General features: G+C 46.3%; 1 protein-coding gene across 2 annotated transcripts in view; it reads right to left on the bottom strand.

The window, feature by feature from the left end:
- BACH2 (BTB domain and CNC homolog 2) overlaps window positions 1–27931 on the bottom strand; it is a 361358-nt gene that overhangs the window by 21073 nt on the left and 312354 nt on the right. For both annotated transcript variants that reach the window (XM_082855908.1, XM_082855909.1), the window contains exon 5: window positions 2332–3924. In XM_082855908.1, the coding sequence (XP_082712034.1) occupies window positions 2332–3924 (1593 nt within the window). The remainder of the gene's footprint in view (window positions 1–2331; window positions 3925–27931) is intronic.

The raw sequence follows: 27931 nt of genomic DNA, 5'->3' as shown, positions 1-27931 counted from the left end.
TTCACTATAACAATCCTACCCAAAATGTACTACCGAGAGGGGCTAAATGTGATTCCCGAAATGACACAGAAATTTGGAAAATGTCTCTTCTTTCGAGACTGTTTAGAAATGCAAAGAACAGATCTATTTTTTAAAAGTGAAAATAAAAATATTTTTGAAAACAGCGGTGTTTTTTGGGGGGAGACTAGTCCTGTTCATGACTATTTTATAGGTTGAATGGTTCTTCCTGTTCTTTTTTTTCCCTCCCCACCCACCCCAACCAGGGATCGAACCTGCGCCCCCTGCAGTGGACGCGCAGAGCCCTAAACACTGGACCGCCAAGGAAGCCCCGATTTTTCCTTTTCATCGATTCATTTAAAACTGAAAAGGTCTAAGGTAGACAAGTGATAAGGCCCGAACACAGGAAAGACACATGTGCTCTTGTTGGCAGCATTTAGTTCCAAGAAGTGACTTTAAGTTCTCTTTGGGGACATTAGAGAGACAAAAGGAGATTTATCTGAAACTGACAGGTCCTTAAACATGCAAATGTCATAAACGCACACTCCCTTTAGTTAATGGTGAGGCTCCTCTTAAGGGAGAGCTATAAAGAAAACAAAGACTCAAAGGCATTTATCCTTTTCTGGAGACATCCTTGGCAAGGGAAATCGTTATGCCGATGGACCCAGCGACTGGGCTTCTGCATCAGGGGTGCCTATGAGTAATTTCAGGGAAAAAAGAAAACCTCCTAGATGTTGTGATCAGACGGAAAGAAATGAGTGAGGAAAGAGAACGCACAGCCTTTCACTGTTCTCACGAAACCTCAATCCTCTCAGGTCAGGGACACAGATGTGATGACACAGATGTGAGTCTGGCTCGGGGCACTGAGCCCAACCCTCCATCCCAAACCTGAGGGGATACAGTGTATTCAAATAGCAATAGTTTCCCATTCAAATTTCCTTTTTAATGACTTTTAGCTAAATTAAATCCTTTCAGTATGTTTCTTTTTCCATCTTTGCCAGGCAGTAACAGAAGAGCGGGGACCGAGCTAGCCAGAAAACGAGGAAGTGACCACAGGGCACTTCTGTAGTTGGCACAGGAAGTTTTGGAATCTATTTTCAAAACATGCCCGACCTAAAATCTTCATGTGCTCCTCGCCAACCTCGCAGAGGCTGAATAAACCGCACGTGGCTCTGTGAAAACCCACCTCACCCTGGGTGGCACTTCTGCTGTCTGGTTGGGTTAACATCCCTGCTTCACTAGAGGCTAATAACCAGGGAGTGCAGACGCGGGTGGAGGGCACTGGCATGATGAGGGCCACGCTTCATTTCCTCCGGTGTTTTTCGGAGAAGCAGCCCTCGGGAGGGACTTCTCACTGGGCTCGCTCTGTCCTGCTCCGGAGGCAGGTCTGAGACACAGGTGGCAGTCTCAGGTTGGTTCCTTGTCGATCAGCAAGACTACGCCAGATCATGACACAGACACCCTCAGATCTTTCCGGGGGCCTCTCATGTTACAGGGGAAGGGGGGACATCTGAGGGCGTCTATTCTTTCTCTCCTTGGCCACGTGAGTCTTCCCCACGGTGTGGCTGGCGTTGCTCCTGCTTCCTCTCCCAGCATTGGGAAGACGTAGATGGAGCCTTTGGGAATTTTTATCTAGAAAGTACTTTGCTTTCAGGGTGGACAGAAACCGCTACTCAACCCCACTGTTCCTAAAAAGGACTCTCACCATCTGTGGGGAGCTTGGGAAATGACACATTATACAGCTATGAGTGACTAACAAGGGTGCTTCTTCAGTGACACTGGGACTGGGACAGATGAGGAGCTGTCCATCACCTGCTTCGAAATGAATGGACAAGGGATGGCTCCAGAGTCCCATCTGACAAGGAAACTTAAAGGTGCCGGGAAAGCACCTGTTTAGTGTGGATCTCTCTAGTTTCAACCAGTCAGTTTTGAAAGCGATTCTATATTTTCCTTCACACTGAAGAGGCCAGGGGCAAGGATGAGGGTGAGGGGTATGGCATCCTTTCAAAGCAGACGGACGGGAAGGAGAGGGGGGCGGGGATCGGGAGCGCCTGCGCACGCTTTCAGGCATTAGACTGACTGTTTTCACTAGGCACTTTGCCTCTGCTTGTTGAGTACTGAAATCTCGATCAAATTTCAAGTGCTTTCTAGGACAAAGTGGTTAATTTGGAATCGCCGGGAAGCCTCCTGCCGCTGCGGATGAGGGAGACAGTCCCTTTACTGTAACCTTTAATCTTGACAAACAAGAACAACCTGGCAGTGGTGGGGGGCAGGGAGAGTCCAGATAAAGGACTGAGGGTGGATCACATGCTTGAATTTAGTCGGGTTCCCTACCTCCTGGCCCCTGTCCTGCACAGGACACGACTCACTGTCTGCTTCGGAGAACGATCCGGATTCGTCGCTGGAGTTGGTGCCGTAAGACTGCTCACATTTAATCTGGGGTCGGACTTGGTTGTACATTCCATCTCCCATCAGGCCTGGTTCCTGATGTTCTGTGGCCAGGAATCTGGCTCCCTGGGAACAGGGCGAGGAGGAGAACTCGCAGAGAGGCAGGCTGCAGGGTGAGCCCCCGCTCCCGTCCTCGGCGTACGAGTAGGAGGAACACGAACTCGAAGTCCGAGTCCTGGCCTCCAACGGGGGCGAGCGAGGGCAGACTTTGATTGGCACCGGGCAGCTGGTGTTGGGCCGCATCCTTCCTGGCAAGTGTTCGGCCATCAGCCCACCGTGAGGGTAGGCCTGTGAGCTGGGGAGGGACTGGCCAGTCCCCACCCACAGGCCCTTTGGCACCGGCTCGGAGAGGTCTTTGTCCAAACCGCTTACCCCAGAGTACGAGTGCGCCGCGGTGCTCACTTGGTCACAAGCGCTGGAGGAGAAGATCACACTTCTCCGGTCCAGCTCTCCTTCCTGTTTACAGAGCGCCTCCAACCCAGGCCCCTTGAGGGGCGACCCCACTGTGAAGCTGGACGCGTCCTTCTGGCCCATGTGGGGCTGTCCGTAATTCCCTGGGAAAGGGGCGTAGTCACTTTTAAGGTCACCCTGAGTGATCCCCTTGTCAAAAGGGCACGCGGAACTCCTGGCAAAGTGCTGCTGAGAGGTACCGGGCAGGCCGGACAACTCCACACTTTTTGTTAGGCTGAACAGAGACCTTAAGCAGGAGGGGGAGGACGCGCCCCTGGACCTCTCCAGGCAGGCGGCCCCGGTAGGGGGGGCGGGGGCGGGCGCGGGGGCGGGGCGGGGCTGTTTCCGGTCCATTTCCACGTCCCCGGCTCTGTCTCTGACGTCAGGCTCATCTCCAGACAGGCAGAGCGTGATGCTCTCTTCTTCGTTCTCTTCGCTGGGCGGCTCGCTTTTAATCTGCCCCATGGCAAGCCCCGGCTTGAGGCTGTTGCCAGAGTTCTCTTCACCGAATGTGCTTGCAAAACCTGAGGTACTGTGTGATGATGCGTTATAGACATTCTTGGTACATGCAAGCTGGTATTTCTTGTATCTGGGGTACTGCGTTAATGCGTCCTTTGCCGCGCTCTCCTTGGTGTCCGCGGGCACGTCCGACTCCGGTAGCAAAACTTCTTCCTTCTCTGCTACTGGGATGGCAGTGGCCTCAAAGCTGATGGGGTCTGAAAGCATCTGGTCCCTGGGGCAAGCCATCTTGGCCGTCTCCGAATCCATCGTCTCCTCCTCCTCTTCTTCTCCGGCGCTGTTCTCACGGTCCTCGTGCGGGCGCTGGCACGCACCGTCCTTTCGGCACACAAACAGGCCATCCTCGCTGTTCAGGAGCTGGGTCTGCAGGAAGCTGAAGCAGGAGTCCTCCAGGTTGTGCATGCGCAGGAACTCGGCACAGCGGATGACCTCGCGGATGTTTTCTCTGCTGAGTAACAGCTTGGCGGTGTAGGCGAACTGCAACAGCGGCCCAAACCCCCTGGCCGTGACCTGCAAAACAAACAGGGGAATTGCCGACCGTTACCATCAGCACTGCTATTGTCCCGAATCCCTCAGCTGAAGCAAGATAACCAGACAGCGCTAATGTCCCAGGATAAAGACTGCAAAGGAACAATTAATCTCGTCCTGGGTCAGCAGTGATTCTGCTTCCAGTAATTAGGGCCTGTCTCGTGCATGCCAGTGCTCTACTCATCACGACACACAGAATTGAAAATCATCAGGGTCAAGTGGCTAAACAAGATGACAGTGGGTTCAGTGTTTACACTAATGAAATATCCTGGCAAAAATGCACGGTAACAATGGGAAGCCTATTAATTTCCCTCCCCATCCATCCTGTTGAGAGCCACTGTACGTCAGGAGTGCTGTGATACTTCTCACAGCTCACTCGAGCCAAAGAAAGCATTATAGTTTTCTCGTCAACTGCAGAACTAGCAATATGGCCCTGTTAGAAACCGGAAAGTCCACGGGGTTTTGAAAATAGTTTTTCCCCCACAAAGTTAAAAAGAGACGTTGAAAGCAACTCCTGTTTTTTGCTCATTCATCATGGTTGCTAGTTGAGATGTTCCAGTCATCACATCATATCCCATCTTACAATGATACTAGAGATGACAGTCCAAAGCAGCGTTCTCAAAAAGAAATTAATTCCTGGCCCCTAAAAAGGGTGGAGGGTGGTTAGAGCTAAACAAGCTGGCTGTCATTTAAATGGCTGAAGTTGTTGAATGGCACAGGACATGGGCAACTCCTTCCCTAATTATAAGCAGCAGCTTTGCCACGCAGCTGTCTTCTTTCCTGGTAAATCTTCAGGGGCTGAGCCTACTGTCATGTGCCGCTTGTCCATTACACATTTTCCGCAGATTGGAAACGTGCTATTTATGCGCAGCTTGTGTACACGCGCATGCCTGCACGCACACACACACGCTGAATGACTTAGACCATTAGAAATATGTTGCCCAAGGCCAGTTGTTCTTTCAAATGAAAATGGATTAAACTTGCCGGTGTTCAGGGCAGGCTTCCTTACCCTATACACAAAACCCACGCATCCTCTACATTCTTGCAAGCCCTGCTGACCCTATAAGGAAGGGAGGGGAGGCAGGTCCATGAATCATGTGTACAAAACAAATGAAAGCAGAGGTCATGGGGTCCTTGCTGGAAACTACAGTAGCAGTGACTAAAAAATATCTGCTAGGGGAATAAGTGCAGAGCGAGACGAACCCGCAGGCTTTGGAGCTGACTGCCACGTGGATTGAATTCAGGACAGCACGCAGAGCCCAAACTCTTGTGAGGACCTATATCTGCTGTTCAAGATTCAACGCAGACATCAACTCTTCTGGGAGCCCTCTGCAAACTGCTTAGAGAGCGAATGACACCATCCTCTCAGCCCCCATATGCCTTCCCCAAGGGCAGTGCTCATTTTATATCACTGCATTCTAAGGGAATGCCTAGTAAGGGAAATTTCTTAGATACATAGCTGAATGGAATTTTAATTGTTAATATTTTTGAAGTACTTTAAATACAATTCAAAAAAAAATTCTCCATCAGATACTGAGTCCTGAGATGTTTGGTTTAAAAAAAAAAACCACAACAAAAACTCATGACTGCAAGACCCACATTGTAGTTCTACAAGGGCACTCATTGCCATCTCCCTTTTATTGTACTTAATTGTGTCCGTTTCTACCAGTAGACAGCAAAGTTTCTTCAGATGAGGGATCGTTTCACTTCTCTTTGTAACCCTGCACCTAAGGAGGGTCTCTAAACATCTGATAAAAGCTTGTATATTACTGAATATGTCTGAAGTCTGTGTCCCTAACATACAACTATAGTGTCCAGAAGGTGACAACACACTCTGCTCAGTGAGTGCTGTCTCAAATTACTTTTGGAGCAAGGCACTGTGTAAACCAACAAACTACACCAATTAATCCATGGCAGGCAGGGGTGCTTATCTGTCACGTCCCCTAGCACCTATATTGAAAGGGAGTTCACCTGACCTACACTTTCATTTTACTAAGCTGACATGGCAATAGATTCAGCAAATGTCTTTTTAATGTACTTTTCTCCCAGGAACCTATAAAAGGGAGTGTAAGGTAAGGAAGTGCATATTGATAAGTAACCAAAGAAGGTTGATGACAATGTCACAGGACCCATTTCTTCATTGTAGCATGGCTCCACCACAAAGAGAAAACGGCAGAATCAAGGCAGAGCTGACCCCTCCAGCAGTAAGCATCTTCTGCTCCGCTCCTAGGCAATCTGCCAGTTGTAGAGTGGATAATACACATCTTGAGTTTTTGTTGTTGTTTTTTTGTTTTTTTGCGGTACACGGGCCTCTCACTGTTGTGGCCTCTCCCGTTGCGGAGCACAGGCTCCGGACGCACAGGCTCAGCGGCCATGGCTCACGGGCCCAGCCGCTCCACGGCATGTGGGATCTTCCCGGACCGGGGCACGAACCTGTGTCCCCTGCATCGGCAGGCGGACTCTCAACCACTGCGCCACCAGGGAAGTCCCACATCTTGAGTTTCGGCAGATGCGCTCGTTATACGGGAAATCGGGGAAACTCATCTTGATGCTATTTATGTTTTTTTTTATACAGTCCTCCTCATACTCTCATCCCCATTTCTTTTTTATTTTGATGCGGTCTCAGTAAGCTGTACCACTATCCCCCGCTATGGCTGCTTTTAAAGAAAATTGCTAAAGAAGCTAAGGGACATTCTTGAGGATCACTAGAGCAGTCCTGGGCATCACCACCTGCCTCATGGCAGCAAGGAGCTGCAGAAAGCTTCTCCGCTCAGGGCCAAGCTAATACTTAAATGTATGAGTGGGTCCAAGGATGCCAATAAGCACAGTCTCCACATCCCAAATCAGTTCATTGATCCTTTGGGGGCTCAGGAGACATGATGAGCTTGAAATGATCGTCACATGGTCATGAACAAGTCATGAATAAAAACAGGGTCGTAAAATGTCATTCAATCCCAGGTCAGAGAAAACGGTGTCCTCACCATGGAATTTCAAGAGTCCATAATTAGCTCTTCCCTCCTGCGAGTTTAAACCATGCTTCATCATATTTAATTCTGCTAAATTTTGCTCAGCTTCTGCATGCAGGGCTTTGTCTAGAGTGTCAGTTACTATTCACCAAGCTCCTGCTAGCGCCCAGCACCGTGCTAGCTGGTTCTCCTAACGCACTGGAAGGCAGGCATGATTGCCGCTATTTTGTAGACAAGGAAACTGAGAAGCAAGGAGGTGAAGGAGTGCGTCCAAGGTCCTAGAGCTAGTAAGTAGAGAGTTGGGATTTCAACCTAAGTGCTATGGAAAATGGTTAAGTACAAGACTCAGCCTTGTGCTCAAGAAATCTACAATTTAGCTTTGAAGAGGAGATAAGAACAATAAGTCAATTTTCAGGAACCACGTAAATCAACAATGGAAAGGCAAGATGACATGATCAGTTGTCAACTAAGAAATCCTGACCAGTTCAGGAGAAGAGGAGACTGCTGAAGTCTGTGGGATCCCTTGAAGCAGGGACTTGTAAGCAGGACACCTGGAGTGTACTGAATTGCCCCCGACTGGGTCCGATCGGGGTCAAGGGTTGCTTTGATACAATGGGTACCTTCTGAACTGCCACTACTGTCCCTTCCAGGAACCCATCTCTGGTGCATTTCAGCCCAGTTGCAATAGCTCCAAATACACAAAACAGAAAGTGGGTGCCCATCACACATGCAGGCCAGTGTTAAAATAGGCAGTGGCTTTCTAAATATTGGTTTAGCCTCCATCTTGAGTAGCTTGCACTGTCTTTCCATTTTGAAGAATCATTTAAGCTCACGTACTCAGAAAGCAAATATCCAGGTACCGGCGTGAACCTGCATGTTTATGAAACTGGGTCCACAAGCCTGTATGGTTATTACTTTCTGTTTGTAACAAGTAAGGCTCTGATAATGGGAAAAATAAGGGGGTAGGAGATGGAGAATCACCCACAAAACTAATGACCCATAACAATGTTATTTAAGAAGGTAATGATCGGGGCTTCCCTGGTGGTGCAGTGGTTGAGAATCTGCCTGCCGATGCAGGGGACACGGGTTCGAGCCCTGGTGTGGGAGGATCCCACATGCCGCGGAGCAACTAGGCCCGTGAGCCACAACTACTGAGCCTGCGCGTCTGGAGCCTGTGCTCTGCAACAATAGAGGCCGCGATAGTGAGAGGCCCGCGCACCGCGATGAAGAGTGGCCCCCGCTTGCCACAACTAGAGAAAGCCCTTGCACAGAAACAAAGACCCAACACAGCAAAAATAAAATAATAATAAAAAAAAAGGTAATGATCATCAAGTTACAGTGGAATGAAGTGATGAGAAATAGCAAGCCAGTCCCAGCTCACTGGTATTAATGGAGCTGTGTTCCACTGCTCTCAGGGAAGCAGACATACCTAGGCTAAAAATCACCGGTCAGGAATGGCCTAAAGGAATGATAAACAAATGCAAAATACAGTATTAGGGGCACCTGGGATAATAGTCTTGCATTTTGAATAGAATCTTTTGGTTGAAGCATTCTGAAGAGTGTTTTTTTCATCACATTATGGTTCCATAATGTGCAATATACATTGTGCTACAGATGAGACTGGCTCATGTACTGGGCAGAATGGAGGGTGCCCTGGGGTACTAAGACCCGTGAGAGGTCAGGAAGTAATCCCGCCTCGCTCTCTGGTTGCTCCCAAGGAGGCAGTGACCTCATCCAGCATTCGGCACACACAAGGCGAGTGGCTCTGAACTTTGGGTTTAGGACCTGAAAGAAACAAGGTCAGACTACCAGACTCGTGCACTGTGGTGTGAGTCCACATGCCACTCATGGGTTGAAAATCTGACCCACTGAAACTATGACCCTCCACCCTTTGTTCCCTTGGGTTCTGATGTATCATCTCTCTGCTGTGGAAGAAAGGAAGATGAAATGATGAAAACGCAGCTGGCAGAGGGCACGCTTGGGTGCTGTTTGCAGAGCCGGGGAGCTCACTCCCTCAGGACGTGGTCCGTGTGCTGCTGGACAGAGCTTGTGAAAGGAAACTTCTAACAGTTTTGTCACTCTGGATTATTACAGGGATCAGGCATCTGGGCTTCAGGCATAAACTGAAAACAGGGTTTGGGAATATTTATAAGACTTGGAACAGCATTTTCTACTCAAGCCATGTGATGAAGGTCTTCTCTGCTGGTTCTGGCAGTGTATATTCATGGCTGCAGCACTGAGCCCATCTAACCGAGACTGATGTGATGGGTCAGGAGATCTGGGGACTGCGCCCCAGGAGAGGGTGGCACGCTGCTCAAGGTCCCATAATCACAGCCTTACAAAACACGGAATCTTTTATTTTTAGCAACATCATGTCCTAATGGAGCTGGATCTCTCCTACACTGCTGGAGCAGGCGAGAGGAGGTAACAAAGCTATGCCGAAGGGCTTTTGAAAACACTGACTTGGGTCGTATTTGCACAGCAAGGCACTTGTCAAATAAAGAAAACAGCACCAGTGAAAACTCACTCCTCTCTTCCACCTCCACAGTGCACTGCATCCCATTCTGCAGGCTGAAGACTGACTTAGCGATGAGGCATCGCTTCCAATCTTAATTTTCTATAATTAATATCCATATTATCACTTGTTTCTCCCCAAAGCAGCATGCTCTATAAGCATACTATATTCAGGATGTATTTGTTAAATTAACCTCACTATTTCAACAAAGCTCCTGGTTATTTTGGTACTAGTTTTAGTCAATGATAGAGCCAGACCAAACAACTTGTTTCCATTCCTAAAGTAACAATACAAAAACTAAAGCAAGTTGATTATATGTACAAGTATATAATTTCATGCAGTGGGTTTAAAAAAAATTTGTGTTAGTGAATGTGGCTTAAAAGCATGAACTTAAGTGTCTTTTCTCCCCTGTGCTGGCTTGAATTTGCAGCCACAATACAAAGTTCCTCTCTTTTTTGTAAATCTGTCCCTGAGATTCTCTATGTGATCGTTCAGTCATTACTATTTTTTGTTTACTCATTCATTCACCAACCATGTTCTGGGCACTGACTGGGCACTGGTGCACTGTGTGACATCTGAGGGCACCAGCTTTCTTGGATTCCAATTCCAGCTCTATGATGTACCAGCTGGGTAACTTGGGCTTCTTACTTAATCTTTCTGTGCTTCAGTTTCTCCAACTGTAAGACCAACAGTGCCTGCCTTGTAGTAAAACCTATGGAATAGCTTCTAGCATTGAGTAACAGCTATTATTATTGCTGTTATTACAAAAATGAATAATATATAGTCTCCTTCTCCAAGGAACTAAGAGGGTGACCAGAGAGACAGATGTTCAACACAAAGGTCTACAATGTAATCGAAGTATGTAACAGGTATTTGCAGGGTGCTAAGGCAGGACCAAGCTGGGGGTAGTAACTCCTAAGAGTGTCAGCGTAGCCTTCCTGGAAGTGGTGACCTTTCCCCCAAGTATTGAAGGCTGAGTTGAAGTTCATTAGAATAAGTCAAAGAAGGGCCTGGCTCACTCCCTCATCTCCTTCAGGCTCTTCCTCAAATGCTGCTTTCTCAGTGAGGCCCTTCCTGGGCCTCTAATCACAACTCCCAGCACCAGGACTGGCTACGTGATTTGCAGGATCCAGTGGAAAGTGGAAAGGTGGTCCTCTTGCTTGGAGATTCAGAACTTGAAGATGAAGACAGGGTCCTTCTGAGCAGGGGACCGTAGGCAATTGCATAGGTCGTAAGCCCTTGAATCTGGCCTTGTCGACACACATTTGCTACCTATGCCCTGCAGTTGAAATGGGCTTCTGCTCCCTGATCTCAGTGGGGTGATGGCATCCTAGGGTAGAGCCAGTGAACTCCAATTGAGTGAAACTCCACAGGCTAGCTGGCACAGCTACTGGGATCAGCAGTGTAGGTCAGCGGTGACTGGCAAGATCATGAGTATCTTGGACTGAAATACATAGTCAGGCCACCAAGGTACTTTTTGGTTGGTGAAAAAAAAAAGAAAATCATGTAGGTTAAGTGGACAAAGCCCTGCCTGAGTCTCTGTGATAGAGTCATCATCCCACACTTGAGTCAGTTCACAGATCCAGGAACTCCTGAGGAAGGATCCTATAATAATCCACGTTGCCGCTATGATTTCTTCTGTCACAAGGGTTTGCAGAAACATACATCTGGTAGTTTTCCTAAATCATGAACTAATACAAACTTTTTTAACTAAAAAAACTTTAACAAAAAATTATTCAGAAACTGTTTAGATCAGAACCAAATCTATCTATATATCCTTCTCTGCCTATCTATGAACTAAAGTAGCACTAGTTTAATACAAATGTAACAGGACAGTTTTGTCTCTTAGCCTCATGCCCCACTCTTCTTTTGTTTCCTCCCCACGTCTACTGAGAAATAATTGACATACATTCCTGTATACGTTTAAGGTGTACAGCATGATGGTTTGATTTACATACGATTACCACAACAGGTTCAGCTAACATCCATCTTCTCATATAGATACAGTAGAAAGAAAAAAATTCCCCTTGGGATAAGAACCCCTAGGATCTACTTTCTCAGCAACTCTCCTATATGTCATACCCACTCTCCTAATGTTCCCCTTTCTAATGCTAAAGCTGGGAGTTTTTATTTTTTTATTTATTAAATTAAAAAAATATTTAATATTTATTTATTTAGGCTATGCCAGGCCTTAGTTGCAGCATGTGGGATCTTCATCGTGGCATGCAGGATCTTTTAGTTGTAGCACGCAGACTTCTTAGTTGTGGCATGCATGCAGGATCTAGTTCCCTGACCAGGGATCAAACCCAGGTCCCCTGAACTGGGAGCTCAGAGTCTTACCCACTGGACCACCAGGGAAGCCCCTGAGGCTGGGAGTGTTTTTTTTTTTTTTTTTTTTGCGGTACGCGGGCCTCTCACTGTTGTGGCCTCTCCCGTTGAGGAGCACAGGCTCCGGACGCGCAGGCTCAGCGGCCACGGCTCACGGGCCCAGCTGCTCCGCGGCACGCGGGATCCTCCCGGACCGGGGCACGAACCCGTGTTCCCTGTATTGGCAGGCGGACTCTCAACCACTGCGCCACCAGGGAAGCCCCGAGCCTGGGAGTTTTTAAACTTTGTTTCCCAGGCTCCCTTGTCAGGTGATTTACTCTGCCAATAGGGGGCACTGGTGGGAGATCAGAGGTAGGAGGAAGGAAGCTGTGGTTCCCATTTCTTGTTCTCTTTCTCTGTCCTTCCCTGGTGGGGTGTCTGGAAGTGGTGGTCTTCTCCCCAGGTGCAGCCCCTCCTGCATGCTCCGAGGTCCCTTTTATCCCTCCAGCCCGGGGAGTGAGAGCTGCTTCTGTCCATCATTAATCACTGGGTTAAGTCTCCTTCCACTTCCTGTTCTTTCAGTTTCCCAGCACCTGTGTAACCAATTCGCTGTCTTACACCCCCTCTATTTGAAACACCTGTCATGGTTTCTGTTTCCCTGACTCAGTCCTCATCCATTTCACAGGCAACGAAGCCAAATGAGGTGAAGCCCAGAAAGCTCAGAAAGGTGAAGGGATCGTCCCAAAGTCACGTGTCTGGTCAGCCAGGGCTTCAACTCAAGCCTTCTGACTGCAGAGTTCACCTCTCCTGCTCCTTTCATACCAGTTGCTGTCTCTCTGAAGTAAACCAGAAAAGGAATGATATTTCATATTTCAAGTTTTATTGCACTCTCTAAAACATTCACTTTTATACAGCTCTATCCAAAGAAGTCTGGCCAACTGAATGTGGTACTTCCCGGGTAGGAAGAAGGGTGAATCTCACATTTGGTTCTATCGTTATTTACATGATTCAGATTCAGCGTCTAGATTTCTCCCAAAGAATGAAGCTAAAAGTGCTAAGTCCCTTTCCTGCCTGGTAAAACCTCGTAAATCTAGGGAGCTCTTCTATCGCATAGGAATTTGATAAATCAGCAGCTTCATTTCTTGGAATCTGGGAGGCATCAAAGCAGAAACGCCTTTCTGGCGGGGAGCCATGTGGGACCAAAGCTTTGTTCCAAATGAGAAAGGCAGCCTGATAAAGCTGATGTTTAGGGGGCAAGTCACGTGGCCCCTGCCTGTGTCAGCTGGCTCAGAATTATCATGAGGCTACGTAACAGCCGGAACTGCCCCTGAGGTATTTGGTTGTCTCAGGTTGATGAGAAAAGGGAAGGGGAAGTAAGCATTCATTATCGTCTTTCCTGGGAACTGGCAACACCTTGGCCCCGTGGAACCTTCATTTCACCCGGGTAATTTTACGCCTCATCTCACTCCTTCATGTGTGGCCTTCATTATTTTCTCATTCAGCTACAGATGGTTATATTTCCAGGTAAGCGATGGGCAAAAGTCCTATGTGATTCAAATGTAAGGTACTGTATTCATATTTACTCTAAAAGCATACAGTGAAAACAGAAAGTCTCTCTTCTGAAAGATTATATAATGAAGCTCACGGAGTAATTTTTAAAAATTCAATTTCAGTATAACTGTAGATCTTAAAATAGGTATAAGATAGTAGTAACTTTTTACGTTTTTCAGTGTAAAATGAAAGTGAAAAGCAACCCACTCACTGGTAATGTAGTAAAACCTGCATCTAGGTTTACAGTTTCATTTGAAAAACCACCTCCAACAGAAAATTATTTTCAAAACGATTTAAAAAAATTACCTATTTTCCATCTGAATGACCCTCTCCCCTCTTTCGGGAAACCAATGATCTTCGTAGACAAGAATTTTCTTGAGTCAAGGTTTGGTTTTACCTCCTAGACCCCTCTAGTCCTTTCAAACCAACCAGCAACCGTTTGATGTTCAACCAGAAAACAAACATTTTTTAAAGCTTCTAGTCTTGAGAAGTTCAGTTCCTCATCAGAACCTTCTAATGCTTCTTCCTATTAAGCCAAAATTCCCATCCCTGAAACCTAACCAGTTATGACCCCTCTCCCCTCCTCATTGCCCCCCTCCGAAACATCTTGAGTTTGACTACGTCCCCAGCAGATACCTGGACTGAGTAAATGCTCTAGTCACCGAAGCAGAGGACAGAACGGTCACCTCCCTCCGTCTAGAGCCTGTTTTCTATGAATGCAATGATTTATTTCATTGCCCCTTGTTACTTATGGTGCTACCAGTTACCATCTCTGAGCTTTTTGTTTCTAGCACATGCTACTGGCAAGCCACGTGTCGATTTTAATCTTGCAAAATTGATTTCTTGACCCAAGAGTGTATACTTGTCTAGATATTCAGAAACTGTTTTTTTATTATATAAACTGTTCTCCTTTTCATTTTTTTGGCTGTGCCACATGGCATGCGGGATCTTAGTTCCCCTACCAGGGATCAAACCCGCACCCCCTGCAGTGGAAGTGTGGAGTCTTAACCACTGGACCGCCAGGGAAGTCCCTCTAGGCAAACTTTTTAAGATCCACTTTCTTCCTTTTTTTGAAAACTGTAATGCCATTGATGCTTTGCTGGGCTCCACAGTTTCTCAAAGATTTTGACCTTAACAAGTTGTACCATCATTATGTCTATTTTTTTTTCTGTACTTTGGGATCTTCAATTCCTCCAGACTGGGGGCTTAGGCATTTTCTTCTACCTGGGGTTTCCATTTCTTTCTCCAAGTTTTTCTCAGTTTTCCATCTAATGAAGGTTCTCCATGGCATACAATACAGAGGTAACTAGGGCTCTTTGTCATCCTCAATACTAAATGCTCAGCCCCAAGGAGCAGCTGTTGGGTTTCCTCGTCTTCTTGCTCCACAGAGAACAATATATTTGTTTTCCTTATCTGTCCCTCTTTGAAAGGTCTCCACTCATTTTGGGCTTGGGTTTTCTTGATACTGTTTTTGTGGGTCCATATACCTTTTCATAGTCATTCATGTTTTTCTACCATTTAAAAAAAAAAGAAAATTTAGCTAAACAGAGAACTGCTGGCACAATTACCCTCCTTTGTTGAAACAAAAAAGGGCCTCGTCTGAACTTTGTTTTGGGCATTCATAGACCTCCTGAGTCATCTTTCCCTACATATGCGTAATTTCTACATTTCTCTTATTTAAAAAAATCTCTCAAATGGTCATGAACCCCAAACTAGAAAACTCCTAAAAGAAAACATAGGGGAAAAGCTTCATAACACTGGATTTGGCAATGATTTCCTGGATATGACACCAAAAGCACAGGCAACAAAAGCAAATACAGACAAACGGGACTACGTCAAGTTTAAAAACTTTTGTGCATCAAAGGACACAACAGAGTGAAAATGCAACTTATGGAATGGGAGAAAATATTTATGAATCCTATATTTAATAAGGGGTTAATATCCATAATATATAAAGAACTCCTATAACTCAACAACAACAAAATAATCAAATAATCAGATTTTTAAAAAAGGCAAAAGACTTGAATAGGTATTTTTCCAAAGGCGATATATAAATTGCCAACAAGCTTATGAAAGATGCTCAACATCACTAATCATCAGAGAGATACAAATCAAAACCACAATAAGATGTCACCTAGGATGTCACCTAGGATGGCTACTATCAAGAAAGGAGAAAATAAGTATTGGCAAAGATGTGGAGAAATCTGGAAGCCTTGTGCGGAGTTGGTGGGACTGTAAAATGGTGCAATCGCTATGGAAGAAGAGTACGAACATTCCTCAAAAGATTAAAAATAGAACTACCATTTGATCCAGCAATCCCACTTCTGGGTATATATCCAAAAGAATCAAAAGCAGGAGGTACTGTACACACCCATGTTCACAGCAGCACTGTTTACAGTAGCCAAGAAATGGGAGCAACCCACATGTCCATTAGTGGATGAATGGATAAACAAAATGTGGTGTATATATACAATGGAATACTGTGCAGCCTTAAAAAGGAAGGAAATCCTGTTACATGCTACAATATGGATAAACCTTGAGGTCATTATACTAAGTGAAGTAAGTCAGTCACAAAAAGACAAATACTGCATGATTCCACTTATATGAGGTACCTAAAGTAGTCAAATTCATAGATACAGAAAGTAGAATGGTGGTGACCAGGGGCCGGGGTCAGAGGGGAAGGGAGGTGGTCCTTTAATTGGGTTATAGAGTTTCCGATTTGCAGGGTTATGAGTTCTGGAGATCTGTTTCATAACAATGTGACTATTTTTAAAGTAAGATGAATGCTTGATGGACATTAGTATAGGACACTTAAAAATGGTTAAGATGGTAAATTCATGTTGTGCTTTTTAAAATCACAATAAAAAGGTCTTGAAATATTTTGGACTTTGCAAAATCTCCTCTTTGATGATCATGTTCTCTAAAATGATATGGTCTCTTCTAAGGTTTCTCTCATGTATACTCTTGTCAGTTCCTTTTAGTTAGTCAGTATTAGGACCAGAAGAGCAATTCTATTCTCAAACTCTCTATCCCCTTAAAGGTGAAACTGCTGATAAGGCACATCAATGATCACTCAGGTATTCTTTCTATTAGTTGAAGAGAATTCTGATAGCTATTTATATAGTTGAAGTTCTGTATCATGCCTCTCCTTTGCCCTAATCTTGTAAATGGGAATTGGAACATGGAGCTGGTAATTGCTCTGACTCTATAACCCATAAAGAACTCCTACTATACTATCAGTTTTGTGTCTCTCTTTTCTAATCTCTTCCTAGTGCTCTTTTGCAGGCTCCCGCCTTCATGTTTCTTGACTTGCTTACAGAGCTTCTGGATATATGGTGCTGCCCTGCTTTTCTTCCCAGTTGGTGACATTTTTAATTTGAATATGGAATTCCTTCTCAGCCATGTCTCGATGTGATGCCCTTTTGCTCACCAGGTTACGTGGGTTACCTAAGAAATTCTATGTATCACCCTGGCAACAATCTCCAATTCAATTTAATTACTCCTGCTTCACTCACTGATAGACAGACATTGGAAACTGTAAATATTGCTTCTGTCTTCCCCTTCTCCTTGGCTTATCCAATGATTCACCAAATACTTCTCACTTTCACATCAATGTCAAACCTGCTTGCTTCTGTGATAATCGGTGTCATGAGTTTAGCAGGATATTCGTTTCCCTCCCCCTCCCCCCTTTCAGTTTAAAGCACGAGACTTATGCGCTGTGGGTTCTCAATAACTATTGGTTGAACTGAATTGAGCTAACTCTAGTAATGCCTGCCGGGGCAAGCAGAGGATTTGAGTCCTTCTTTCACATGACAATCCATCACATATTCGAAGACATCTGTCGTGCCTGGTTAGGGAATCTTTTTTTCCTTCAAGAACTAAAGTCATATTTTCCATCTGAAATGAAAACTGAAGAACTGACAGATCACACATCTCTTATGGAAAATGTTATTTTCTTCTTGACCTCTGGAAGCAAGTGGGTTTATTTTTTATTTTATTTATTAGTTACTTATTTATTTAAAATTTATTTTTCGCTGCATTGGGTCTTCATTGCAGCATGAGGGCTTTCTCTAGTTGCAGAGACCGGGGGCTCATCTTCTTGAGGTGCGGTGGCTTCTCACTGTGGTGGCTTCTCTTGTTGCGGAGCACGGGCTCTAGGTGCGCAGGCTTCACTAGTTGTGGCTTGCAGGCTCTAGAGCGCAGGCTCAGTAGTTGTGGCGCACAGGCTTAGTTGCTCTGCGGCATGTGGGATCTTCCCAGACCAGGCCTTGAACCCGTGTCCCCTGCGTTGGCAGGCAGATTCTCAACCACTGTGCCACCAGGGAAGTCCAGCAAGTGGGTCTACATTCCACTAATACCCCAATCGCCATGAGGACTCTGTGCCACCAAGGGAGGATCACTGGTCTTTAGTGGGGAAAGTAATCTGACCCTGACAACTTGGGCAACTCTGCTGCCATTTCCCCTTTCATTTGCAAAACAGGAATAAATAAATAGGGACATGCTGAAGAAATTCAGATAATACACTTGAAAGGCTTTTGAGACACAAACACTAAAAATTCTAAAAAGATGTGTATCGTCTTTTCAAGCAGAGCTTTTCCATTTGCAATGGAAGTGGGTGTTACTGTGGCTCACAGAAGGAACAAAGCTACAGATTTTGCCTTATGGGTATGGTATCCAACAGCAAGAGAAGTATTTCTACCGTCTTTAGTTTCCTTCATCTCAGTCCTTTACTAACCACCCTAAAACAGAAGTCAAGGCGTGCTGACTGGGTTATCCAAGGCTGTACGGTAAGCCGGGGTAAATGCATATATGGAAACCAGACGTTTTGCCAAAGGGACTGTATACTTCTGATTTCCACTCCCCTCTCCTGTTTCCACAGTGGGCTCTGCCAATGGGGAAGAGTCAATGCTGATGCAATGCAGGCACCATCTGTGCTCTGTGAGGACTTAAACAGCGGCCATCAACACAAAGCTTCCCTATGTGAGCTGGACAACGGCTGCCCTGGAGCCGAAGGACTCGCAGACGGAACACACAGCTCTGTAGAAATCAGGGCTGCAGGAATCGTTAGGACACAATACCCACGCTCCTGGATGGGAGCATGAAGTCAAGTTTGTCACTCAGCCATTTCCTCTCCTTTCCCCCTATTTCTCATCTTTTCTATGTGTGATTCCCGACGTCAAGGGAGGGAATGAAGAGCAAGCCGATTCCATCCATCAGTGTGGCCAGGGCTGCCGCACAGGCTCCGGACGCGCAGGCTCAGCGGCCACGGCTCATGGGCTCAGCCGCTCCGCGGCATGTGGGATCTTCCCGGACCGGGGCACGAACCCGTGTCCCCTGCATCGGCAGGTGGACTCTCAACCTCTGCGCCACCAGGGAAGCCCAGGGCTGCCGTTTTTGCCTGGATCTGCTGGGCTCTGGCCCTGTAGCCTTCCACAGCCTTCCCTGGGACCCTAGGGCGCCAGACTTGCAAATGACATCAAGGGGACAGGGAGCAAGCTTTGCTGAGAAGGGCAGTGTGCTGGGACTTGAGACTTCTGGGGCATGAAGGCAGGGGCCTGTTTTGGACAGTGGTGTCATCTCTGGTAGCACTGCTGATGCAGGTGAGACAGAATTTCCACCAATGACTGGGTGGCTGTATCCAGTTTCTGTGGGGCTGAAACACACTTTTTATGCTAACTCAGGGGATGGTGAGAAAAGGAAATAAGTCACAGGTGCATCCAAAATGCACCTTGGAGGCTGTTCTGGGCCACCTATTTTGAATGTGGCTTGGAACTGTTACGAAAGATCTCTTTACTTACAGCTCCTAACTAGGGAAACACCTCTTCTGCTATTAATAAAGATAACCAAGCATCCTGAAAACAAACTTTTGTTTTTTGACAAACACCAACTCTCAAGAACAAAACAACGTGTTTTGTTTTGGGTGAATCAAAGTACTTCTGAATATACCTTTAAGGATGCGAGTTGGAGCTTCCCTGGTGGCGCAGTGGTTGAGAGTCCGCCTGCCGATGCAGGGGACATGGGTTCTTGCCCCGGTCCGGGAAGATCCCACGTGCCGCGGACCGGCTGGGCCCGTGAGCCATGGCCGCTGAGCCTGCGCGTCTGGAGCCTGTGCTCCGCAACGGGAGAGGCCACAACAGTGAGAGGCCCGCGTACCGCAAAAAAAAAAAAAAAAAAAAGGATGCGGGTTAAGGCACCAACAATACTTGGGGGTGTTCCAGTATTTTGACGGAATTTTAGTCATCGAAGTTGGAAATCAGAAACCTAACAAACCATAATGCAAAACGAGCCCTCCAGTTTCCTTGCACTATTATAGTAGGAAATACTTGGCTCCTGGCAGGGAGGACCCTCCACAGCAGATTATCAGCAGCCTTCCAGAGCAGTGGAGCTTTGAAAACCTCACCTAAGCTAGCAGGTGTCTGGACAGCACTGTCATTTCTATTTATTTTTCTTTTTTTAATTTATTTAATTTATTTATTTTTGGCTGCGTTGGGTCTTCGTTGCTACGTGCGGGCTTTTTCTAGTTGTGACGAGCGGGGGCTATACTCTTCGTTGCGGTGCGCAGGCTTCTTATGCCGGTGGCTTCTCTTCTTGCAGAGCATGGGCTCTAGGTGCACGGACTGCAGTAGCTGTGGAACGTGGGCTCAGCAGTTGTGGCTCACGGGCTCTAGAGCGCAGGCTCAGTAGTTGTGGCCACGGAGTTAGTTGCTCTACGGCACGTGGGGTCTTCCGGACCAGGGCTCGAACCCGTGTCCCCTGCGTTGGCAGGAGGATTCTTAACCACTAGCACTGTCATTTCTTTAACAAGCATAGGATCCCAGGGCTTAAGAATCTCTAGGTAGAGTCATCATTGTGGTAAAAATACTGATACTCAAAGCAAAAGGGAAAACTAATACCACTTCTCCACTCATGACCTCTCTCTTCTCTGTTGATACCATCTTTCCTCTCTCCTGCACCTTGATGACCTTTCTGGATCCTCAATCCCAGGGAGGCTGGAGAGTCTTTGGGTAAATGCTCCCGACATGGACTGTGTTTCCAGCAGCAACGCCCTGCTTTAGAAAGCAAACTATTTTTTTTTTTTTTTTTTTGGCCACGCGGCATGTGGTATCTTAGTTCCCCAACCAGGGATCGAATCTGCACCCCCTGCATTGGAAGCACGGAGTTTTAACCACTGGACCACCAGTGAAGTCCCTACAGAGCAAACTTAATTCTCTTCCCTCTGATCTTCCAGATTGCCCCCCAACTGACCCCCCTTTCGGTCTCATCTCCAGTTATCCTCTTGAGCCAGACCGCCAGCCTTTCTCTGGCCTTCTAGCATTCGCTCAAGCTGTGACCACTGCCTGGATGCATTCTTCACTTTGCTTTACTGATTCCAACTGTACCCGTGACATCTGTGGAGGACAGGGGAGGGGGTGTCCATCAGTATGGTAATGCAAGGCCAGGGGAAACCCTTGCAAAGGAAGTGGCGATTAAACTGGACACCTCCCACCCACCCACCTGGACAACAGCTACTGCCTATAGACCCCCAGACCTTCCTTCACATGAGTGAATTCAATCACATGAGTGCTGTTTTGCGTTGTTATCTGAATGTGGTGCCTTTTAAAACAATTTTATTTTATTTACAATGTTGTGTTAATTTCTGCTGTACAGAAAAGTGATTCAGTTATACATACATATATTCCTTTTCATATTCTTTTCCATTATGGTTTATCATAAGATATTGAATATTGTTCCCTGTGCTATAGAGTAGGACCTTGTTGTTTATCCACTCTATATATAATAGTTTGCATCTGCTAATCCCAAACTCCCCCTCCTTCCTCACCCCCACCTCCTCCCTCTTGGCACCCACAAGTCTGTTCTTTATGTCTGTGAGTCTGTTTCTGTTTTGTAGATAAGCTCATTTGTGTCATAGTTTAGATTCCATATATAAGTGATATCATATGGTATTTGTCTTTCTCTTTCTTTCTCTGCTTAGTATGATAATCTCTAGGTCCATCTATGTTGCTGCTAATGTGTTGTGCCTGTCTTGATGAGAAATTCCTGGAGGTCTACTTTTCATGTGCCCCCTGCATGTATTCTGATAAAGTCTCACAAGTCTTCCTGCGTTGTCAGGAAGAGTTTGTTACTTCTTCTCAGAAGGCATTAGCATTACACATTTCAGAAGAATTAACAAAAGGTCACATTTTCATGTCAATTAGATGATACAGTATTCACAAAAGGCTAAATGATAGGAAATCATTAGACCACAGAGCAGTGCTGGGGCCATGAGGATTTCTGTGTACATCCTAGGTGTCTCGCACAAACAAGATGTGAGTCAATAATCAATCCAAAAATATTTACTCAAGCATTTGCTGTGTTGGGTGCTGAGGTAAATTTGAAAGAAGCAAAAAATAGTCTTACCCTGGAGGAACTCAGGATGTATTCCAGAGAATACAACTATCCCATAGTTGCAGAGAATCATTAAATGTTAAACGATACATTGTTGAGACTCCTGGTACAACAGAAAGTGTGAGAAGAGGCATGGGTATGGGCTGTCTGATAGCACTAAGCTTGAATGCGAGCTGGTGGAGGATAGGAGAGCACACAACCCATACCCTCAAATACTGTGACCCTGACCTTGGCCAATGTCAAAAACAGCCTCATCGCTGTCTAGGAAAGAATCTAGGATTTAACACCCTTGTCTGTCTGAGAGAAACCAGTGTCCTCCGATCCATTTGAATGAAACTTCAACTGGATCTCGTAAAAGGGACGCCAAGGTAGAAACAGAAAGGATCTGTTGGGAGAGGCTGATGGTGCTTAGAAAGCCACAGAGCACAACAGTTGGGGTTTCAGAAGGGCACCCGTATACCATCGCCGTAGAAGCTGCAGGAGCTGGAAGTTGGTTTGTAAGTGAAGGCTGGGAGAGTTAAGTGGACGAGCAAAACTGTCTCTTCCTTAGCACATGCTAAGTGAGACTCACAGGATTTTACAACTGCGCCATGGGGACACTTCTAGATCAGCTTGAGAAAAAGCAAAAGCAAAATCCACTTTTATACTAAAGCAGGAAAAACAACATAGCAGGGAAGACATTTCAGAAAGTTAAACAGGAAAAAAAGAATATAAGGTAACGAAGCAAAATGGTGAAATGTCTAAGAAGCAACTGCAAGAAGAAAAAGAAGCTGGACGGGGTCAGAGTTCACAGGTAGCTCCAGGGGACACTGAGAGCCACGGAGGCCATGTGAAGTCCAGTGTCCCCCTTGAGGGCGTGCTGTCCTGCCAGCTCTGGGATGGGGTCTTGCGCTGCCCTGTTCCCAGCTGTGCCCCTGAAGCAAAGCACTGCCCCCAACCAGCTCCAAAGACAGTTCTACATCCTTACTCTTGGTGGGAAGAGAATCCAGTTTGCCCCTCACCACAGTCACAGAGCAGACACCAGAACACTTTATCTGGCATTTGGAAGGAAAAGAATGTCAAAGGGGCTTTTATTGCACCTGACCAGATAATTAGGTAATTAGCACTGTTGACTGATAGGGTACATCTACACGCATCTGTATATCTCTAGGGAGGAATATTTTCAAAAATGTACTATCAAGTGCTTTTTATTATAATTTTTTTTTCCTGGAGAGCATTTCATTTCTCAAAAAGGATGCCAGCCACGTTTCCTTTCCACGCCAGTATGGCCCTTTTTCGCTTTGTCAAGCTGGACTGCAAACAGAGAAGAAGCGAAGCTGTTTCTAATCTCCCATGGATCTTACAACAAGCCCTGAAGCACGGGCTGGCTCCTTTCTCCCCGCCAGGCACCCACCTTCGGGTCGGGGCGGTGGTGTCGGGGGAAGCACTGTTTAGGAATGTGGTCTTGCTGAAAAACAGAGAATACCAGGAGAGGTAGCACAAGGACACAAGAGATGTACAGATTTGGGTCGCAGGGCAAGTCAGAGAAAGAGAACGAGACAAGGGGAAGCCAGTTGCCTCAGAAAACGTACGTGGCATCTGAATGGTGTACTTTTTGGGCGGAAAAAGGGAATTTGGAACCTGTCATTTGTTCATCACACAGAAAACATTCTTAGCTGATCATAATGAAAGAAACCTAAAAAAGGCCATTGAATTTGTTCTTCGTTCATCCTGGACGATAACATGACTTTATGCAACTCCTCAATCTGATTGCTAGCCCATCACTAAGTCTGTGCACAGGGAGGATTCATTCTGATTAGGCTTTTCCTCCTGCATGCTGAATTTCCTTCAGCTTTAAGAGGAAGAGTGGAGTAAACAGTCTAAGTGATTTGGTGCACTTTTACTTGTATAGTGTTAATAACACTTTAGAGCTGGCATCTCCCCTGTCGTTTTAGTTCACCTTCGCCACTCAGTGATACGGGAGCACCTGCGTCAATCTGGCCAGCGTGCAGCCTCACGTGGAGACCAGTGGGTCCCAGTTCCACCACAGTCTTAGCAGGAATAGGTGTGTGAGCTGAGGATTGTGTCACAAGACGAGGCAGTGAGACAGGGGTTCACGATATGGGAAGCTTCTGGTGACCACCTTGGCAATGTAGGGCACAGACCCCCTTATTCCTTTACCAAATGAATACTGACCACCTCCCATAGTTCCATAGGGTCTCAGGTGCTGGGGGGTCAAATAATGAATAAGGAAGAAAGGGTGCCTGGTCTGAGAGGTTCTAGGCTGATGAGACAGAGACAAGTCAGCAGCTGATAAGAGCTGGAATGGGTGGGGTACAAGTGCTGGCAGAAGGGGGTCCGGCTCTGAGGAAGTGGCACCCAGGCTGAAGCCTGGGTGAGGATCAGCTAGGTATTGGGAGGGAACTGGTGGATCCTGTGGAAGAAAAGGAATGTGCAAAGACTCAGGAGAGAACCCGGCCCACAGCGAGGGACGGCAGAAGTACAGCTGTGGTGGGCGCGAGGATGGTGGGATTGGGGGACGGGGGGTGTGGAAGAGAGATGTGAACAGATTAGAGACGCCATAAGGAGGAAGAGCGGGCGGTGTGTGAGGACCCAATTCAAGACTGAGAATGATTAAAAGAGGGTCACAGTGCGTCTAACTCACTAACCAAAGCCATAACCTGGACACCACATCAGTGACAGTAAGGTTCCAGTCGGAAGCCATTTGGGACATGCCTCATATTTCCCTGTGTGACGGTTTCAGCAGGAATTAACGTTCACAGGAGCAACCAAGGTACTTTAGGATTCAGAGTCATAAATTACTGAGGGGGATGAGGCTCAGAATTCTGTAGCCTAGAGCTTTCTTTAAGGGAAGACAACCATTGACGCCAGTTATTTTAGCTACTGCATGATGTAGGGTTTTTTTTTTTTTTTTTTTGCGGTACGCGGGCCTCTCACTGTTGTGGCCTCTCCCATTGCGGAGCACAGGCTCCGGACGCGCAGGCTCAGCGGCCATGGCTCACGGGACCAGCCGCTCCGCGGCATGTGGGATCCTCCCGGACTGGGGCACGAACCCGTGTCCCCTGCATCGGCAGGCGGACTCTCAACCACTGTGCCACCAGGGAAGCCCATGATGTAGGACTTTTAAAAACAGCCAACTTGCCCAATAAAATCATTCTGGTCTGGCAATGAGAAAGAGCTGAAAGTTCTTACAGAATGTGAGGAGTCCATTTTTTAAAAAATTTAAATAAAGATGAATGGAAGAGAGACGAACTAGCATAACATGCGATGGCTTGTTGAAAATAGCAACGGTCACAGACGGAGAAAGGCAACCTTCCTCCTGTCCACTGAGTCTGGTGTTAACTGGGGAGCAGCTGACCAGTTCCATTGCCACGGTCCATACAGTTTCTTCCATCATCACTTGAGTGGACTTCAAACTGCAAAGTGGACTTTCTGACTCTGACCCTCCTGCCTCCCTCTTGTAAGAACTCTTGTGATTACACTGAACCCAACTGGATAATCCAGGATCATCTCCCTATCTCGAGATCCTTAACTTAATCCCAGGCTTTGGGGATTAAGATGTAGACATCTTTTGTAGAGAACAAACGTATGGACACCAAGGGGGGAAAGCGGCGGGAGGGTGGGGTGGTGATGGGATGAACTGGGAGATTGGGAGTGACATATATACACGGATGTGTATAAAATGGATAACGAATAAGAACCTGCTGTATAAAAAAATAAATAAAATAAAACTCAACCCCCCCCCCCAAATCCAACAAACAACAACAACAACAAAAAGATGTAGACATCTTTGAGGGACCATTACTCTACCTACCACACTATTTTTTTTTTTTTGGCCGCGCCGCACGTCTGGCGGGATGTCTTAGTTCCCCAACCAGGGATTGAACCCTGGACCATGGCAGTAAAAGTGCCGAATCCTAACCACTGGACCGCCAGGGAATTCCCCACACTGGGTTATTATAAAATCTACAGAGCTCGTTTCTCAGATGTGTCTTTTTTTTTTAAATTAATTTATTTAATTTATTTATTTTTGGCTGTGTTGGGTCTTTGTTGCTGCGTGCGGGCTTTCTCTAGTTGCGGCGAGCGGGAGCTACTCCTCGTTGTGGTGGCTTCTTTTGTTGCGGAGCACAGGCGCTAGCGCACGCGGGCTTCAGTAGTTGTGGCACGTGGGCTCTAGAGCGCAGGCTCAGTAGTTGTGACGCACGGGCTTAGCTGCTCCGTGGCATGTGGGATCTTCCCGGACCAGGGCTCAAACCCATGTCCCCTGCATTGGCAGGCGGATTCTTAACCACTGCGCCACCAGGGAAGTCCTCAGATGTGTCTTATGCTTTCAGTGCTTCAAAACTGAGGCTGCAGACAAAGGCAAGTCCTTATGTAAGCCAAGGTGACCTAGATATTCAGGTCTTTATGTGATCAAGTGGAGTGAATTGAGGAGTCATCAATGGGCAAAGTGAAGAAAAAGCACGAAAATTTCAGATCTCAGGTATTTTCTCTTTGCTTTCATTTTACATTTAGATTTTTTCAGCATCTTTTTCATTATTTCTTGCGTAAAGGCAAATTTCTAGTGCTGGGTTCACAGGGACTTCTGTGTGGCAGAGGGAAACCTTGAACAAAGGCTGGAGAGACTTGCTGTCTCCACTCCTACAGCTGACACGTTTGTGACCCCAGGCCTTATTTTCCACCTGTTAAAAACCCAGCACTTACATCTTTAATGAGCATTCCTATTGTCATCACTGAGGCCAAGGGTTAAGAACATGGGCTCTGGAGTCAGGTGGCCTACGCTCATATTTTTGGCTCCTTAATTTAGGAGCTGACCTTCGGGCAAGTTAATTAATCTCTCTTGCCTCAGTTTCCTCATCTGGCCTATGGGAGTAATAACAGTAGCAATCCTATAGTGACAATGAGTTAAACATGTAAAGTGCATGGAGCAGTGCCTGGCACATAGTGAATGCTCAATAAAGGTTTTTTTTTGTTTTTTTTTTGCAGTACGCGGGCCTCTCATTGTTGTGGCCTCTCCCGTTGCAGAGCACAGGCTCCGGACGCGCAGGCTCAGCGGCCATGGCTCACGGGCCCAGCCGCTCCGCGGTATGTGGAATCTTCCCGGACCGGGGCACGAACCCGTGTCCCCTGCATCGGCAGGCGGACTCTCAACCACTGCGCCACCAGGGAAGCCCTCAATAAAGGTTATTTTTAATCATCATCATCACTAGATTAGACCCAAAGGATGTACCAAAGAGAAAATATAGCCCTTTTCCTTAGTGCTGGGTCAGATGACTTTTAAGACCAAGGTTTTATGATTCCCAGTATATCATGGAAGAAAAGCACTCCTTTGACTTTCTCACTTCCCATGCATCATCCTGCACTAGCAAGATCTTTTAATATTTCTCCTTGCTGAGAAGTAAGGGCACCAAGTCAAAATTGATATGTAAAAATTACTGTCCCATTATCACCTGCTGGCCTTGCTAATAAATCTTAGCTTAATGAAGCATATGTATCCTTTCAGAAGAACAGGACATAACCCAAACTAGAGGGATATGGGCTCTAGCTTGTTTAAAACAGTACCTTAAAAAAGCTCACTGCAGGGGCTTCCCTGGTGGCGCAGTGGTTGAGAGTCCGCCTGCCGATGCAGGGGACACGGGTTCGTGCCCCGGTCCGGGAAGATCCCACATGCCGCGGAGCGGCTGGGCCCGTGAGCCATGGCCGCTGAGCCTGCGCGTCCGGAGCCTGTGCTCCGCAATGGGAGAGGCCACAACAGTGAGAGGCCTGCGTACCACAAAAAAAAAAAAAAAAAAAAAAAACTCACTGCATAACTGCATGCCCATATATACAAATGCTATAATTTTCTTGGGTCAAAGATCATTTTCAAAAAGTAAGCACATATAGTGGAATCTTTAAAAAAAAAAAGATACAAATGAACGTATTTCCAAAACAGAAAGAGACTCACAAACATAGAAAACAAACTTATGGTACCAAAGGGGAAAAGGGTGGGGGAGGGATAAGTCAGGAGTTTGGGATTAACAGACACATACTGCTTTATATAAAATAGATAACTAACAGGGACCTACTATATAGCACAGGGAACTATACTCAATATTTTATAATAACCTATGAAGGAAAAGAATCTGAAAAAGAATATATATATATATCTATATATATATATCTGAATCACTGTGTGGACACCTGAAACTTATACAATATTGTACATCAAGTATACTTCAATTAAAAAATCTACAGTTGAAAGCTAAAAAAAAACCCAACATAAGCA

This window comes from Leucopleurus acutus (genome assembly GCF_964270905.1).
Source record: "Leucopleurus acutus genome assembly, chromosome: 15".
In the NCBI taxonomy this organism is placed as follows: Eukaryota; Metazoa; Chordata; class Mammalia; order Artiodactyla; family Delphinidae; genus Leucopleurus; species Leucopleurus acutus.
This window is presented reverse-complemented; position numbering and strand designations above follow the sequence as displayed.